The 19,062-nt window shown below is 35.6% G+C and overlaps 1 protein-coding gene across 1 annotated transcript; it reads right to left on the reverse strand.

The window, feature by feature from the left end:
- Positions 1 to 543: 543 nt before the first annotated feature.
- LOC145799375 (uncharacterized) lies at positions 544 to 2,128 on the reverse strand. The gene is made up of 3 exons (XM_082888938.1): positions 2,116 to 2,128; positions 1,374 to 2,032; positions 544 to 1,296 (listed from the first exon to the last, which is right to left on the reverse strand). The coding sequence occupies exons 1-3, from the start codon at positions 2,126 to 2,128 to the stop codon at positions 571 to 573; spliced, it is 1,398 nt and encodes a 465-aa protein (XP_082745064.1). The 3' UTR covers positions 544 to 570.
- Between the last annotated feature and the right edge of the window lie 16,934 nt (positions 2,129 to 19,062).

Below are 19,062 nucleotides of genomic sequence, written 5' to 3' on the forward strand. Positions count from 1 at the left end.
GCATGACTAAGGAGTGGTTGGCTGGAATAAACCAACTCCTGTTACTCTTCAGCCGAAGTAAGTGTAAGGCTGAAGAGTGGTTGGCTGGATTAAACCAACACTTTGTACTCCTTAGCCGAAGTAAGTGCATGACTAAGGAGTGGTTGGCTGGAATAAACCAACTCTTGTTACTCTTCAGCCGAAGTAAGTGTAAAGCTAAAGAGTGGTTGGCGGGATTAAACCAACACTTTGTACTCCTTAGCCGAAGTAAGTGCATGACTAAGGAGTGGTTGGCTGGAATAAACCAACTCTTGTTACTCTTCAGCCGAAGTAAGTGTAAGACTGAAGAGTGGTTGGCTGGATTAAACCAACACTTAGTACTCCCCAGCCGAAGCAATTATGTCGGCTAAGGAGTGGTTGGCTGGTAAGTATAGTTTAACCAACCAAAAACCGAAACAACACTTGGAGTAATAGAAGACATTACAAATGCAAGCATATACACAATAACCGGAATAAGAGAAGTAGAATTTTCATTCAAAAAGAAGTCATTACAAGGCTGCTTAGTTCGGTTACAAAGAAAAGATTACAAAATTAAGAAAAAAGTTCATCTATTTCGGCGTCGAAGGCAGCATCGGCGTCAACTTGAAGACCGGTTTCGGGCACTACAACATTTTCAGAAGGAAGAACGGGTTCGGCTGGAGCCACGGCTTCACTTGGTTGATCAAGCGTTAGATCTTCCACCACGGGCTCCGACCGAACTACCTGATCTGCATTCACAACCGAAGTATCCTCAGGGGCAGAGTCTTCATCAGAATCTTCATCATCTGAGCCCTCAAGGAACTGCTGTTGCATGGCCGTGGCATAATCCATCAGGGAGTTCGGTATAAAGTAGGCTGGAGGGTTGAAAACCTCGGTCTGAGGATCATGACCGAGCTTCTCAACGGCTCCCCTCCAGCCGCACTTAAAGAACAGATCCTTGGCCGCATTGCATTGTTGGGCATAAGCATCCTCTGCCCTCTTGAAGCCTTGTTTGTCGGCTTCCTTCACCTTCTCTTTTATTTCGGCATCCTTCTTTCTTTCAAGTTTTAGCAACTCGCGCAAGTACTTGTCCTTCAGCACAATGGCAGTCTTTTGCTTTTCGGCCTCGGCCGAACTAACCATTCCGGTCAGACGACCGACCTCACCTCGGAGTTCGGCCATTTCCTTTCTGGCCTCCTCTAGTTCGGCCGATTTCGCCTCTGCCTCTGCCGCAGCTTGCCTTGTCACTTTCCTCAGCTCCAGCACCTTCCTATGGGTGATTTGATTTTTCTGGATAGCCTGACAAAGCAACAACTTCAATTTAGCCGAAGAAAAAGAAAAAGTAGAAAAACAGAAATACGACCGAAGTTACTTACCAGAATCATTGATTTCGTGGCTGACCGGATGGACTTCAGCTCGGTGGTTAACTGTTTGTGGTGATGTTCCATATCTTTAGGCAGACACACACTCTTGGCCAAATTGATGGCCAACAGGTGGTCCTTCTCAGCAACAACCGAGTCTGTTTCCAGAATGTCTCGGTCGTTGAAAGATAGCTTCGGTGCCCAGCAACTGATGGTCCGGTCGGAAGACTCCGGTCGAGGGCTTGGTGGTAAGCTCGGCTGAATGACAGGTTCTTCATCAACCAAAACTCGTTCGGGTTCGGCAGTCCGGGGACGTTTGGTCCGGCGGGAAGAGGATGGCTGTTGGGAAGGGAGGGCGACAACGGCAGGCTGCGATTGACTGGGAGGCGTTACTTCGGGCCTAGCCGTTTCGGTAAGAAGGGCCCTAACTCTGCTCCTTTTCGCCATCTCTTCTTCTGCTGTTAGAGGGACAAGTCTTATCTCGGGCAGAGTTGGGTCCGGCTCCGGTGCTTCCTCGAGAAGAAAATCAGTTACCTTTGCTTTGCGGCGACCGCTATACCGGTAGGTCGGCTGGAAATTTAGAAGTTTTGACCAACTTCTTTCTTTAACCCGTAGTGCGGCTCGCAGAACCCCAAGGTTGGGATAACTGTACAGGGAACGGAGATGGGCGAAATCTGCAGTAAAGGGAAGTGTTAGTCCGGCTAATAAACTAAACAACCGAGATAACAAACAAGACAGAAGACCGAAGCAAAATTACCAGGTTCTCCCATTTTCCAATTTATAGGTCGGCCAGGAATTTGAGCTTGAAAATCCTCAAAATTCCCAGAGACCCAAAGGAAATCATCATCGTTAAGATCTTTGTCCGGAGTGTGCTTAATTATCTTCTCTCGGCGGCGGCGAATTCTGAGGTAGTAGACCCACCCAGCATTCTTTGAGCCGATGGAATACTGATGGAATATTTCGGCTAGACCAAGATTTAGTCCGGTTTGGTGGTTTAATGCGTCTATTCCCATTATAATACGATAAGTATTGGTGGACAGTTGGGTAGGACATAACCTAGTCTGTCTAAGAAATTCGCAGATGAGCGGTTGGACAGGAAACCGTAGTCCGGTTTCAATTATTGACTGAAGGGTAAAAGGGACGGAGCCTTCATTGTCCCAGGGAGTAGCATCTTTCTTGGCCAACTCCAGTTGGACATCATCAGGAATCTGGTAGTCCTGCCTGAATTCGGCCATACCACCAGGGTTTTCGACTAAATATCTATACTTACCCATTTGTTGAATAAGTTACGAATAAATTATTTCGGTACAAAAATTTGGCTCAGTAGCCCGGTTGAGCACACGAAGGAGTGCCTGGGCAACCTAAGTCTGCAAGGTAGAAAACAAAGGGGTTAAGCACAGATCGTGGGACCGCGCTACAAATTATAAGCAAGATATACAAATCCTACTTCGGCTCAGTGGGCTGGTTCTACCTCGGCTCATCAGAAGGTTTGTTAACTCGGTTTTGAGCAGGTTAGACCGGTTTTAACGTCTAGGGGCAGCTTTCTGAGTTCGGTCTAAAAAACTCAGAAAGCTGGTTTAGTCCCAAGGCCTAAATCAGTTGCAGTTTGAGGAAAGTTACTTCGGTCGAAGCCCCTAGGGGCGGCTTTCTGAGTTCGGTTTAAGAACTAAGAAAGCCGGCTGGGCCCCGAAAGCCTTAGCTCGGTTATTGACCGAAGTACCTAGTTCGGTACGTGCACGTTTTTCCGGTGAGTTTATCCTGGCTAGAGTGGTTGAGAAGAAACTACTGCTATTCCTTTGAGTCCTAGTTCGGTTGTTCTCTGAAATCTATCTACATACATAACACAAACAGTATCCTGGTTCGGTTGGGATGTGATTCTGGATCGAAATCGAGTTTTCTCTAGGGTATATGACATATACTCTTGGGTTCTATGGTTTCTTCATCAAAGTACGAAGAGCAAAGCAGACAAATGAAGAAAAATGTTTGCAAAAAGCATACAAAGCAAAAACAGATGGAAAAACAAGTAACAAAAGCGTGAAGGGTAGACCTGCTTACCAGATTGAAGAAGAAGAAGATGGAGATGGAGCAGTAGCAGCAACAGAAGCACGAACACAGTAAGCTCAGAACTCGAGCAGCAAGAGAACAGAGAGAGAAGACGAAGGAATAGCAAAAGTGTAGAGACCCTAGTCTCAGGAATTACTTTTGTTAGAAAGCCCAAAATTTGGGCGGGAACCGTTTCAAGATCACAAAGCACGAAGACGGCGTGACAGCCGTCCTTAACCAATCAGAGCCTGCCACGTGTCATTGGAATGAGAAGCGTTACAGTCGCTGTGATTGAAGAGACGTTTTTGACCGGACATAGTGATATCCGAGGTAAAGTTAGATCGGCTGGAGAGGCTAAAGGGTTTTTAGCTCGGCTGAAAAAGCTTAATAAACTCTAGCTCGGCCAGTAGACTGGTAATCCCGATCATGTTGCGCAGATGGAATTAAGGGGCAATTGAGAGGGTAATTTTTGGGAAAAATTGGGCCGAGCTTCGAGTTGGGCTTTAAGGCCCAAAACACGAAGGATTAAGTAAAAAGGCCGTAATGGATACTTCGGCCTAGGGGGCAAGGTTACTCCGGTCTTGAGGAGACAAAGTTACTTCGGCCCAAGGAGGTGAGGTTACTCCGGCTCATGAAGAGATAGATGCTTTGGTCCAAGGAGAAGTAAAGCTACTCCGGTCCGTAGGCAACTCGGAATTAGGCCGGTCTCAGAGTTAGTCCGGCCGCAGTATGTTCTGGGAAGGCCGGTTTTGGAATTAGTCCGGTCGTGACGTACTATGGTTAGGTCGGTCAGACCTTGCTACTTGGAAGTTTGAGCTCGCCAAGGTTGAACAGGGACAGCCGAAGTAAGGAATTAGAGGAGAAGACCGAGCTATGGACGGTTCGGCCCTCTGTGGCTCGGTATAGCCAATTTACTTCGGTTACATGGAAGTTCGGCCGTGGAGGAAACCATCCCACTTGGTTTAAGCAGTGGGGGAGGGTGTAAAAGGATAAGCATTATCCTTAGGAGATTGAATCCTAGGAGGACTCTGCATGGAGAAATACGAGTCCTACTAGGATTGTGCCATATGAAACTTATAAAAGCTCACAAGCAACACCTTGGAGGAGGTAATTGAACAAAATCTTTCTGAGAACTTTGAGCTTTGTCTATTTGTCAAGTTTTCTGACTTAGGCATCGGAGAGGTTTCCGGCACACACCCGCCGGCTAGCTCACGTTTGTGTTTTCAGGTGACAAAGCGACGTCGTACGGAGGAGCGTGGACTTGGTCAACAGGATTATACGAGGAGAATTATTTCCTCCCCGTACAGTTATGATTAAAATAACTTATTTTATCTTTTGTAACTAAAATAGCTACAAACTATCTTTCCAAACGCACCCGTAAATTGTTTTGGTTTTTTCTAATATGGGATATTACTATAATATATTATTAGGATGTTTATCTATATGATTTGACCTCCAAAAGCAGAAAATGTAATTTGGTAAGCGTTTTTTTTTTATGCCAAAGTTGCCCTTGAGGGGTGTGTGGTTCTGTGTAAAAATACAGTGAAGTAGATGCTATCGGTGAAGTGGGTACGCTATACTTTTCATCTTTTCAAATTTGGACGAAATGTCGGGAGCGTCTGTTTGGGCAATTCGAAACGTTTCAATTTATATATATATATATATATATATATTTTATATTATTTGGTACGCGCATGTGTTTGAATATAATTATTGAACAAAAGATAAATTATTCATATCAACGATTGAACTAACCCAAGGGGTTGTGGCATTGTGGTAAGGTTTGGGGTTTAAGTCCTAAGGTCACAAGTTTAATTTTTCTCTTGGCCTAATCTTCTAGGCGAAGCACTGTTAGTTAGGAGGTTGGATCTCAAGAATGCCTAATCAGCTTCTTGGTGTGGGTTTAATGCTCCCCCGCTATGCGAGTCATGACTTAATCGAAGCTTGCCTTGGGAGGTCGGGACAAGCTTTCGAGGTTATAGTCTCTTACTCGAAACGAACAATTCTTGGGTTTAATGCTCCCCCGCTGTGCGAGTCATGACTTAATCGAAGCTTGCCTTGGGAGGTCGGGACAAGCTTTCGAGGTTATAGTCTCTTACTCGGAACGAATAACAGGACACCCTGGCGTCTCTTACTCGGAACGAACAACAGGACACCCTGGTCGGGACAAGTTTCGAGGTTATAGTCTCTTACTCGGAACGAACAACAGGACACCCTGGTGATCTCCTCATGGGGCGCTGCCTTGGACCTGCGAGAGGGTAAGAGGATTTCCCTATAACAAAAAAAAAAAAAAAAACAATTGAACTGAGATAATCGAATAAAATTTTATTTCGATTGTTGAAATTCAAATAATTATTTTTTTTTTCAGTTATTGATATTTGAAAATTTAATTTTTAAATTTAATAATTAATATCTAGATAACAAAATACTCCCTCCGTCCCAAAATAATGGTCCCTTTTGGGGAATCCAACTTTTTTTGGTAGTACAATTATTGCATTTGAAAAAAGTTGATTTTCCAAAATTATCCTTTTGATAGTACATTTTTTGAGAATATCAATGCATAATTGTACTTTTTATGTTGTTTATTAATTTAAAAGAAGGGTAAAATAGGAAATTTATATTATTTTTGTACTTGATTTTTGAATAGGGACTAATATTTTGGGACAATGAAAAATGGAATAAGGGATTAATATTTTGGGACGGAGGGAGTAGTATAAATTGAGAGAAAGAAAAGTGAGCAAATAAAAGATGTTCCCTTTATTCAAAAATGGTTGGGTGTCCATTTAAAAAAAAAAAAAAAAAAAAAGGGCTTGCAGCAATCTGTAGTGGGGTGGGTGGGTCTGACACAAAAGGGACAAAGTGAGAAATGAAAAGTTAAATACCAGTATAGATTCTATCCCAAGTTCCTTTTTATGTAAACAGCCAAATAACCAAGAGAAGTAGAATTATCTTCAAGTTGGTTTCACATGTTTAAAAAAAATTAAAAAATTAAAAAATTAAGAAATTATTATTTTATTAAATTATATTATTTTATTTAAATTACATTATCTTTCTAATTCATTATTTTAAATTCAACTAAAATTCAACTCATATTTCATAAAAATTCAAAAAGTACACTTATTTAGATTATCCCAAACAACCCCTTAGACTAGTCGGTTGGCATGTGGATTTGGGTTAGGGTTAGGTTGGGGTCATTTTAGTCATAAAAAAATAAAATAAATTTTTAATTTTAGATTAAAAATTATCACGTCTAAATCATAATTATTTCATTTTTTTTTTCTCACAAAAGTTAAAAAGAATCAAAATATTCATCCAAAACGAAGATATTTTAGCCCAAAGATAAATAGTTAAAAAGTCAGTCCACATCTCAAAGGAACACCAAAGAAAAATTTTAGAACACATAAATAATCAAAGTGTTAATAATTTTTGCCATTTTTTTTAATAATCATATAGCTAAAAGTATCTTAAATTTTTTTAATATTATTTTCATGTTTTTTTTGGCCTTAAAGAAAAACTTAAGAGCCATGGAAAAAAAACTTGACTGTCTAATTGAAGTAGAGAACTAAGAAAATAAGTAATACTAGTGAAATTATTAATACTTGAGATAACAAATGAGATTATATATTTTGAGAGCATTTTATAATATTTAATTAAAATAGTATAAATCACGAGATCATGAGAGTCCAATTATTTCTAAACGATGAATAAATAATGAGATCTTAACTGTAGTTGGTGTGTTTGGCAAGTGGGTTGGGGCTAAAATAGTCACAAAAGACAAAACAGGCTATTTTAGCCACAACAAACAAAACATCACATCCAACCCATAATCATTACACTCTTCTCTCACAAAAAAAAGTCAAAAAGTCAAAAAGCCAAAAAGCCCTTTCCCAAACCAAGCTTTTTAGCCCAGGCTAAAATAGCCAAAAAAGTCAAAAAACTAAAAAGCCAACCCACTTCCCAAACGGAGGCTAAATAAGAAAAATTAGCGATAAATTTAATTTTATGGGTGGATATGACGATGGTCCAATAATTGAATTTTTTTTTTTAATATTATGAGGACTCGGTTAATAAAATATATTAGTAAGTAGTACAACTATTATTTTAAAGTATTTTTTTGTTATTTTTATTCATATACTTTTTCTATCTTTACTTGCTTTTTTTTTTTTTTACATGGTGGATATTTTTTTAACATTAATAATGTTTTTATATTTTTTGTTAAGTAAAATTTATAATTTTATTTATTTTATTATTTTATATTTTTTTTATATAAAAATAGTTTGACAATTCTCATATTAATAATTATCATCAAAATAAATATAATTTTACTTAGAAAAAATACTTGAGACCACTAATTAATGGTAACACTAATGATGTGACAGTGGACCCCACCCACTGTCATAATATTACTATATCTTTTTCTTTTTTTTTTAAATGTGTACTAATAATATTTTAAAGCATCATTTTTAATAATATGTATCATCATCCTTTTACTTAATTCTTTTATTATTAATTTTTTCACTATCGATTTCTTTTATTAATAATGATATATCCCACTAATTTGAGAATACTAATAGACCACTAATGAGGTGGAAATTCAAAAACAAGAAAGAAAAAAAAAAACTTAAGGTCAAAACATCACATCAGTCAGTAAAGCCTACTCTTTAGAACTCTTTTAATGCTCCCAATTTAGAACTCCCAAACATTTTCATTTCTTTTATTCGACCACTGAAAATAAACCGACCGTACGATCACTGCATGATTCAAACAACACTTTCCAAAAGTGTTTGAAACGCTGTCAAGAAGTGGGGTAGTTTAAAATTTATGAAAAAATAAGATAAAAGCGTGAGACAGAGGTCCGAGTCATAACCAATTGGATACTGAGTTGGAACCCGTTTTTCCCGCGTTATCAGCGTAGGGCCTATAGACCTATTAAATTAAATAATAGAGAATAGGGACTCTGTTTTGGGTTCTTTGCAATTGATGACAAAGACCGGCCCCTTTTCATCCACTACTACTTCTACTATGACACTTTTTGTCTACTTGTTTCAATTGACATTAATGCCCCTCCTTTCCTTATGAGGCAATGGAAAAGTTTAAAAGGGTATCAAACAAGAATGGTGATTATTATGTTTCAATGCTTTAATTTCCCTTTTTGCCCAAGGCTCTCAAAATTAGATCATAATTATCTCTCTAGCTCTGCAATGATTTTTAAAGATAAATTGCACTATCAAACATAAAATATAAGTTATTTTTCACTTTAGTATTTAAATCTTAATTCTTTTGTTTCAATTCTCATCTAGGCATGGTTTGGCAACTAGATTTGGATAGATTTAGAGTTATTTTAGTCATAAAAAATAAAATAGATTATTTTAGTCACAACAAATAAAATATCGCATCTAACCTATAATCATTACAAGTTAAAAAGTTAAAAAGTGATTTTTAACCCACTTTTCAAAATAGGCCTAATAGACAAAAATTAGCTAGTGAATTTGGAGGGTTGGTAATTTGTGGGAGAACATTTTTTTCTTTAAAGACTGAAGTGTCAAGATCTCATACTTTAGGCCAAGTTTGGCATAACCTAAATAATATAAAAAGTCAAAAAGTCACTATCTTATTTAAATCATATCACTTCTTTAACACATCACATCAAACCCAATCCAAACCCAACTCATATAAACCAATAAGTCAAAAAGTATACTTTTTTAGAACATTCCAAACCAACCCTTAGTGTAATATAGTATTTTCATCACAAAGATATAATGGTAATTAAATTTTGAAATAAAAAAAGGGGGAGAATTTGATATTTTGAGGACTAATTGTTTGGTTTGATTTTGGGAGATGAGTTTGGGAGATAAAAAGTACGAAAAGTTGTTTGGTTTGGTTTTTTTGGAAAGATGTTTTGGAAAATTATTTTGAGAGAGAGTTTTAGAAAAAGTGATTGATTTGATGTGTATGAGAGAGAGATTTGTTTGGAAAACTTGTTTGGTTTACAAGTTTTGGAAAAAAATTTTGAGAAAATTTGTTTGGTTTGAGTTTTTCTGAAAACTCATTTGTGGAGAAATTTTCCCAAAATTTTTTGGGAAATTCAAACCAAACGAACCCATTTTCTTTCGAGGATCAAAGTGAGAAAATGATCAGGGGATGAAACTGTAACTTTACCCACGATTTTATTATTATAATAATTCAATAATTTAAATTTAAAATTAAAATAAATCATGTCGTTTTAAGATGTATAATTTTTAACTTATATTGTTGAAATATATGTTAGAATCCTTATCTCTCAAAATTTTATTGTCAACAAGGGCCCGTTTGTTTTGGGAGATAGAATAGAGGGGATTAATAGTGAGGGGATTATTAATGAGGGGATTGATAGTGAGGGGATTGATAGTGAGGGGATTAGTAGTGAGGAATTATTAAATTATTTTTATATAAAATAATAAAACAAATAAAAAAATATAAAAAATTAAAAATTATATTTTAAAAAAAATTTCCCATATATAAAAAATAAAAAAAATAAAAATTTTTTTAATCCCCTCACTATTTTTCTAATACCATCTCTACCTCCTCCTTACCAATCCCCTCTCCAAGGGTATTAGTAATACCAAGGGACTAATAGTCCCAAGGCCTTCTCCCAAAACAAACAAGGCTATTGCTAATACCTTGGTATTAACAATCCCAATACCCTCTCTTTCACCCAAAACAAACGGGGGAGTAATTCACTCTCAATAAATGGATTTTTGATTATTCATATATCTCTGTTGAATTTGCATTAGTTGATGGACATGAAAGAGATAGTACAAGAACTACATTCAATAATTTGATTGAATAATTAGGGTTTTGTAATTATCCATTTCATTTATAGATCCCTCATTAATAATCCACGTGGAAGTGATTATTGAGTGGAAAAATTGGCACATGAGCATATATTACAAGAGAATTCATGCATTCAAAATCAAATTTATTGGCACCAACTTATTTAAATTTAAAAAAAAAATGGAAATTTAAAAGACCAGTGAATTTTTGAAATCTTTATTTGATTTTTTTAAATTGAAAATTTCATTTCAAACAAAACAAAACAAAACAATTTATTTGAAAAAGCAGTTTTTAAGTCACATTTTTGTTTTTAGTGAATTTTTTAAATTCTAATTCAATTTTTTTAATAAAAAATTTAATAATTTTTGAACCTATAGTTCGTAAAATTTAAAAAATAAAGAATAATCACTAAAAATAAAAATAAAAACAATTTAAAAAAATTACTTTGTTTTTCTACAACTATGCTTAACTAGTGACAAGAGTTGTAGTTACCTCTTTGGCCCCGTTTGTTTGGGGTTATAAGAAGGGGATTGGGACTACTAATACCTTGGTATTATTAATACCTTATTTGTTTTGAGAGATGACCTTGAGACTACTAATATCTTGGTATTACTAATACCCTTGGAAGGGGGATTCATAGTGAGGAGGTAGAGATGGTATTAAAAAAATAGTGAGGGGATTAGAAATTTTTTTATTTTTTATATATTGGGAATTTTTTTAAAAATATTAATGTTTAATTTTTATATTTTTATATTTTTTTATTGTTTTATATAAAAATAATTTAATAATTTCTCACTATTAATCCCTTCACTAATAATCCCCTCACTATTAATCCCTTCCATTTTATCTCTGAAAATATATTAGTAATACCAAGGTATGGTTCCAAGGGTATTAGTAATATTTAATCCAAAAATATTACCCAATAAGAAGGCAAAATGTTTCCCAAAATGTTCTCCCATATTAGTCAATACAAACCTTAAAACCATATTTACCTTCTTTTAACAAATGAATAAATGTTAAACCATAAATAAGGCAAAATGTTATCCAAAAATCATCAAATAATTTTTAGAGTCAAAAAATGATGCAGACTATTAATTAGTGATTGTATTAGGAATGTGACAGTGGGTCTCATTCACTGTCACATGTGTTTTGTGTCTTAATTTTTGTTTATTTTTATTTTTTTTTTATTTGTCACATCATTAACAGTGATATTAATGATAAAAATTTAATGATTCATAGCATTGTTGTTTTAGAGTCAAGTAAAAATAGACAAGTACACGTTGTATATCCTCCGCAAGGACACCGTCATTTGGAATTGTCATTTCCAATTGCAAAATGGAAAGCATATAACAACTCATAATAATGACCTTCATGATTTAATAGGCAAAGGACAAAACTTGGGTAGGCAGGTAGTTGACAATCTCAAATAAAATGGAAATGAACAATATGTTACTTTGCAATGTGGACAACCAATAAGATTATATTATTATTATTATTTTTTTTTTAGGATTGATAAGACCACACTTTATAAGTATTTTATGATTATTTTTTGCTTTTATAAGAGTATATGAAAAAACAGATTTAAAGTGTGGATATTCTTCTCTCTCTCTCTCTCTCTCTCTCTCTCTCTCTCTCTCTCTCTCTCTCTCTCTCTCTCTCTCTCTCTCTCTCTCTCTCTCTCTCTCTCTCTCTCTCCATTTTAAGAGTAATTATTATTATCAAAATTAATAATGTATCAAAAAATTTTACAAGCAAAATATGATGATTTGTTAAGTAGTTAAGAATAAAAAATTAACCCATTTTAACGTTAGGTAAATTATATAAATGATTCATATAATTTATACGATGTGTTAATTTGATCTCTATTATTTTAATTTGTTCAATTTTGTCCTTTAATTTAATGGATTGTATTATATCGGTCCAATAAAAAGCGGCTGTTAAGTTTGGTGGACGAAAACTGAAACGATATGTCAATTTGATCCTTATAGTTTACACGATGTGTCAATTTGAAGACATGTCGTGTATCAAACTGCCAAATAAATAGTATGGAAGTAGATAACCTTTTTCATTCCTCTAATTAATCATCAATTTGAAGACATTGCAAGTCCAAATTCCAAGCTAATGTAAGGGATTGTTTGGGGTGTCCTAAATAAGTGCACTTTTTGACTTTTTAGATTAAAAAGTTGAGAAAAAAATATGATTGTTTGGGATAATTTTTTGAATTTTTATGAAAAAATGTGTATTAAAAAATTGTGTAAGTTAGTGTATAAGAGAAGATTGTAAGGAAATAGGTGGTACGGTGAGACAATTGAGGATAACGTGTGTAGAGTGTACTCGGGATATGATTCTCTACTTTTCGGACATTGAATTGGAGGTGATGTTCGGCCCGTGGGGGCCCACCACGGGTCCCGTTTTGCTAATCAAAATCGTTTAATGTGTAGAACTTGTCGAGTACTATATGCTTATAAAAAATTACGTTGATCGGATATCGATAGCCATCTGATCGAATTAGTTTTTTTTTTCAACCGTTAACTATAACACTATCCATTTTATAAATTTTAACTGATTAGATCATATATTTATCAATATCCAATCAACGTGATATTTTACAGACATATAACACTCAACGAGTTTTATACATTAAACGGTTCAGATTATTAAAATGGGACCCGTGATGGCCCCTACGAGCCAAACATCACCATGTTGTTCGTGCACCTAAAACCGTGCAATTTTTTCCAAAAGTCACCTCCGCCTGTTGGACCGCAGAGCTGTCTGAAATGTAATTATGTGTTAAATTAATTTTTTAATATTTTGTTAGTGAATAGTGATAACTTTGGGGCTTTTTGTGTTTTTAAGACATGCCAAACTTGGCCTAAATATGCAAAATTCCTTTCAATCTGGTGTTGTTGTACATACAGTTGGTTGTTGGATGAGTTTTGGTCTAAAGTTTGCCCCTTTTGGTACTAATTTTTTTGGTCAGACACATCTTGTAGGAGAAAGGGTACATTGCAAGAAGAAAATGTTGCATATGAAAAAGGCTACATCCAATTGTAAGAATAAAATGTAGGAGATATAAAAAGAAGCAAATCTATGTACTAAGTTCCAAGTTAGAGTTAAAGACCCAAAATTTATTTTGAAGTGTGTTTTTTTTCAATTTTTTTTTGGGTAAGAAGGGTACTTTAGATTGTAATTATCTCTATCATCGAGGCATTGCTTGAACATAACCAACAAATAATTTCATCAAATCAAACTCAACCACCTCAACCTCACAATTCCAAAAGCTATGAAATTTTCCTATATATATATTTTTTAAAATAATCAAACACCTAGAAAAGCCACACACAAAAAAAAAAAAAAAAAAATTTAATGATAGGAAAAATCCAAAAATCAGTAAATTTGACTATCTAAGCCTATAAACAACAATTTCTTTTTTAGCAAAGTCGAGAGTTCTATCCGCTAAACAACAATTTCCAGCAACACATAAAACATATGTTCAAAAACTTCAATCCCATCCCATTTAGACTATAACTCTATAGTTTTTGAAAATCTATATAAATATAACAAATGGTTAGTGTAGATTACAGATATAAGTAGGACATATCCCTAAGAACTTGAAACACTTTCAGTAGGATATATCCCAAAAATGTCTGATTTCTGGATTATAAATTTCATGAAATGAGAGAAAACAACAAAGAAAAACCATTTCCATCGTTCATTCATAATCACCAATGATTCAAGATACAACTATAACTTGCTCAATCCATTTCAAAAGCATAACAACAAACTAAGTATCACTATAACAATGTAATAAATATATTTCAAAAAAAAAAAAAAAAGCAAAACAAAAAGGTCAATAAAACAATCAATCTTCAAAACAAACTAAAATAGATATGTAACAACATAAAATGAAATGATGGGTGTTGAAGGTAGGGGTGAGGAAGGGGCTTCGAGCGAGGGAGTTACATATCAGAGCCGATGGGGTGGGAATTTTGGTCATATAAGACTCTGTATTTTCCTACCTCTTCATTTTGGTTTTCCTTTTTTGCTTGACACACTTTTAACTTGGAGCGTGAAACTTATCACTTTTGCAATATGTATTTGTCGGTCAAGACCAAACAATTGCATATAGTTCCCTAGTTGTGTGTAAACTTGGTGCTTTATCCATTTCTTGAAAAACCATGTTTTTGACTTAAGGTTATATTAGTTGCTAAAATTAGAGGGCTTAAGTTTTGTTTTTGTTTTGTTTTTTTTCTTGGGTTTTCTATAGCCAAATACAGTAAAAAAACAATATAAGCAAAATGCCACAACTATATAAGAAGCAAAAAAGCAAGACAATCTATTTCAATTATCACAATACAATTTACCAGATTAATAAATGATACTTATTACTTGAAAGTAGAAAAATGAAAGGAAAAAAATTAGAAAAAACAACCCATCATTGGATTATTAATAGGAAAAACAACCCCAAGATGTTTGATTTCTTGATTAATCCCTAAAATCAATCCATTTCAATTATAACTTGCATAACACAATTCTAACTTGCTTAATACATTCATAATCAAACGCATAAACAACAAAATGATCAAAAATTATAACTTGTTTAATATAGATTTATGGACAAATAATTCAAAAGCATGAACAACAACAATGTAACAATCAATCTGCTTAACATGGTCTACAACAACACAAAAATGAAATGAAATGAGATGAAGCTTTTGATGAGGGATTGCAGAAGCAACAGGTGGGTATGGAGAAGGAGCTTCAGGTGAGGGAGTAAGAGAGTGGAGAGTGGAGAGTTTCAGGTGGGATAGGGAAGGGGTTTCAAGCGGGGTTGGGAAGATGTGGGAATTTGAGCTTGAAGGGAAGAGCTTCAAGGATAAATGGTAGAACAAAATGAGCTTTTGCCGATCTACCGTATATAAATGCTATGTCGACGGTCTTTTAAGAGAGAGGTCTTACCTGAAGGGGAACGATCTTACCATTATTGAGGACCATTAAAGCAATGAAAAGCCCGGTGAAGAAAGAGTATGAGAGAGAAACAGTGATGATGAAATAGGCTTGAATACAACCATTGAATTGAAGCAATGAAGAACCAGGTGAAGAAGGAGTAAGAGAGAGAAACATAATGATGAAATGGGTTTGAAATTTTGGGCAGTGAAGAGAGAGCAAAAGACTGAAATGGGTTTGAAATGTGTTCAACTTTGAAGCCTATAGGCTATATCCAACGGCGAAAGTAAAAAGACACAAAATCTCCAATTAATCTCAGTCTTTAAATCCATTGCCACGTAAGATACATGTCCCATTTGGTTTCAAAAGTAGATCTGTCTTGTTATATAGATGGTTAATTATAATAACACTAACTAAGTGAAGGCATTGGTATGTGACCCAATATTCTAGTAGTGACATCTTAAGGTGTGGTGGGTGGAAGATCAAGTGTTCAAGCTAATGGAGTAGCGGCGAATCCTTAAATTGTAATCTAACTATATTAACATACTAACATTATTTTTAACCACCCCCCCCAAACAAAAAAATAGTGAATATTGATTTTCGTTCTTTATTTATGAATTTATACCTTGTTAGGTCCCTGAGTTTTGTCAATCCCACGAACAAACATTGTTAATCGAGTTGTAAGTTTCTTAGTTATTTTGCCTTGCTCGCTCGAGCGAATGAGTCCTGGCTCGAGCGAAGAAGTCCTGTTCCCAAAAGTTGTCTTTGTCTGTAAAAATTATGGGAAGAAGGATTGTGCACTTGAGTGAAGGAAGCTTGGCTCGAGCGACGCCACCTAAGAAATTCATGCATAATTGGTACCTCGCTCGAGCGAGAGAGTCTTCACTCAAGCAACCTTCGCGGCCTCTGTTTTCTATAAGTATGTGTTTCAATTAGTTTTAGGGTTAACTTTGCTAGATCTGTTTTGAGCGCTTTAGGGTTTTCTTTTGAGACTTGTTTGCTAGTTTTCCTTTGATGCTTGCTTGAGTATTAAACTCACGTGGTCGGATAATACACATCAAAGGGTTGTTTGAGTATCATCTTCAAGAGTGTTTTTCTTCGGTGGAATTCAGAGATTCAAGCGTGGAGCGTTCAAAGGTGTTCAAAGCTGTGCACGATCGTTGAGTCGACGTGGATGTTGTGGAATCAACATCAATCTAATCAATTCCGAGACGAAGGTTGTGGTGGAAGATATACAAAGCGTTGAAGAAAAATTGATAGAGTTTGGGTAATTTGTATTATTTCTTTCCTCATAGTGGATTGATTTGTGGCGTTTCACCCGTGGATTTTTAATCATAATTGAAGGTGCTCAAATAGTGATTTTTTTCATGTAAAAATCATTTGTGTCTATTTATTGTTTCTGAAACAACAATCTAAATCACTTTCGTACGTGCTTAATGATTTAGATTGTTAGTTTTAATTGGTTGGGAATTGATACAATTAAATCTTGATCTAATCACGAATCACTTAGGTTTTTCAATTGGTATCAAAACGAGTTATTCTTTGTTTTTATCAAAACTATAGGAGTGTGATTTTGTGTGATTGGTGATATGGATTCAATTCGTGAAGGTAACTCAACCCATAGACCTCCGTTACTTGATGGTACAAACTATTCTTCTTGGAAAGCTCGTATGAGAGCGTTTTTAAAATCTATCGATGAGAAAGTTTGGCACTGTATGATCTATGGGTGGAGTGAACTTGTTGTCACTATTGATGGTGTTGAAATTCCAAAACCTCTTGATAAATAGGACGTATTTGACTATCAAAACTCGAGTTAGAATAATAAGGCTCTCAATTCCCTCTTTTGCTCCGTCACACCTGAAGAGTTTCGTCGTATTTGCACGTGTGAGGTAGCGAAAGAGGCTTGGGACATTCTTGAAACAATTCACGAGAGTTCTACTTCTGTTAAAAGGTCAAAACTTCAACGTGTCACATCTTCTTTTGAAACTCTTTTTATGCGTGATGATGAGACGTTTGATAATTTTTATGCTAAACTTAGTGACATCGTGAATTCGTGTTTCACACTCGGTGAAAAAATCCCTGAAGCAAAGGTTGTTAGAAATTTTTTGAGGTCTTTACCCGGGAGGTTCCAATCAAAAGTTACAACTATTGAGGAGGCTCAGAATGTTGATACCCTCAAGCTTGATCAATTGGTTGGAAACTTGCAGACTTATAAAGCACACCAGATTTCTAAGAAAAAACAAAAAGATAGTGTGGCTTTTACTAGTGCTCATGAGACTGCAAAGATCCCTGAGATTGAGTTTGATCTAGAGTCCGAAATGACGACTATGTTTACTAAACAGTTCAAAAAAATTAAAAAAAAAGAAGCCTAATTTCAAGGACCCTATTTCAAAAGATAAGAGTAATGAAAAATCCAAAACTTTTCTACCAAAAATTGCTCCAAAAACTAAAAAGAAGACTGTGAAGGGGCAAGGTGTCAAGTGTTACGAATGCCAAGGGTTTGGACATGTTGCTGCTGAATGTCCTTCGAAAAAGAACCGGAAAAAAGTCTATACAGTGACTTGGGATGATGAAATTGGGTTAGAGCAAAAACTTGAAGAAATCGAATCCGGTGAAGATGGAGATAGTACTTACATGGCATTCTGGTCTACTGTTACTTAACCTCCTCCAAAGCCAGTGGAATTTGCTCATGGTCAGAATCTGCACCATGTTCCTACCTTTGATGGGAGTAATTACTTGTTCTGGAAGATTAGAATGAGGATGGTTCTGAGAGCTTACGACCCTGAGGGCTGGCAAGCCATTGAAGAGGATGTTAAAAATGCTGACAATCCTAGTAATCAAAGAGTTCTGACTACCATTCGTGAAGCAATTTTTAATGAAAAATAGCAACGGATTGCTCACTGCACAAAGGCTAAAGATGCATGGGACATTTTGAGTCAATTCCATGAAAGAGGAGAGTCATCTTCACCACTATCTATCACTTTTCATGCCTTAGTTGCTCGACCGGATGAGGTCCAGGAGAAAGAGGAGCAGAAAGAAGATGATGAAACCTCAAAAAACAATAATGAGATTGATGGTGATGACCTACAATAAGCTTATGAAAAGTTTTACGATGAATCTTTGAATTTGTCCAAGATCAATGACAAACTCTCTCAAGCTCAAAGTATGCGAAAACAATAATGTCAAGCTAAAAGGAGAGATTGCAACAGTAAAGTAGAATGTCATCAAGATCTCTAATGACAGGTAAGACTTATGTGGAAAACTTCTATCTTGTGAGATCGAAATGAATGAACTTCTAAAAATATATGCCATATATGAAGAGAAGATTGAAAACCTTGTGATGTCACAAGATGCATTGGAAGAGATGGTTGGTCAAAAAGATGAAGAATTCAGAGATGCTAGAGCCATAATAGCCATGTGGAACAAAGTTTCCAAGACATTAGAAGACATCCTCGGGTCTCACCAAATGGGTTGTGACAAAAATGGACTAGGCTATGGTAATGCGACAGTTCAAAAGGGACAAGTCTCTACATCACATAACATCAAGACTCAAATAAAGGAAAATATGAAGGTGCAACAGGGTGATCCCTCTTTTCATCTGCCTAACGAGGGGAAGATCAACAAAATGGAGGTAAAACCTGTTTTTGTTTGTCATCATTGTGGTAGGTATGGCCACATTCGTCCTTTTGTTTTGAGTTGTTTGGTAAGGTGTCTCAAAATGGTAGAAATTCTAATACTGTTTGGGTTAGAAGACAACTTTACATGTCTAGGTAGAACACTAAAATTCATGAGGGTGTTCACAACGCTAAGACATTTGCCAAGGCTGCCAGTCCTGATCTTGCTACGACTAAAAAGATATGGGTTAGAAAGGATGTCTTGACTTGTTTTGTTGTTCACACTG

The sequence above is a fragment of the Camellia sinensis genome, chromosome 9, assembly GCF_055761805.1.
Source record: "Camellia sinensis isolate YWXY chromosome 9, ASM5576180v1, whole genome shotgun sequence".
NCBI classification, from domain to species: Eukaryota; Viridiplantae; Streptophyta; class Magnoliopsida; order Ericales; family Theaceae; genus Camellia; species Camellia sinensis.

What these genes read in the sequence shown, in the direction of transcription:
- LOC145799375 (XM_082888938.1), bottom strand. An exon ending in CCACGAAATCAATGATTCTG is followed by an intron (nt 1,297 to 1,373) that starts GTAAGTAACTTC and finishes TTGCTTTGTCAG; the next exon opens with GCTATCCAGAAAAATCAAAT.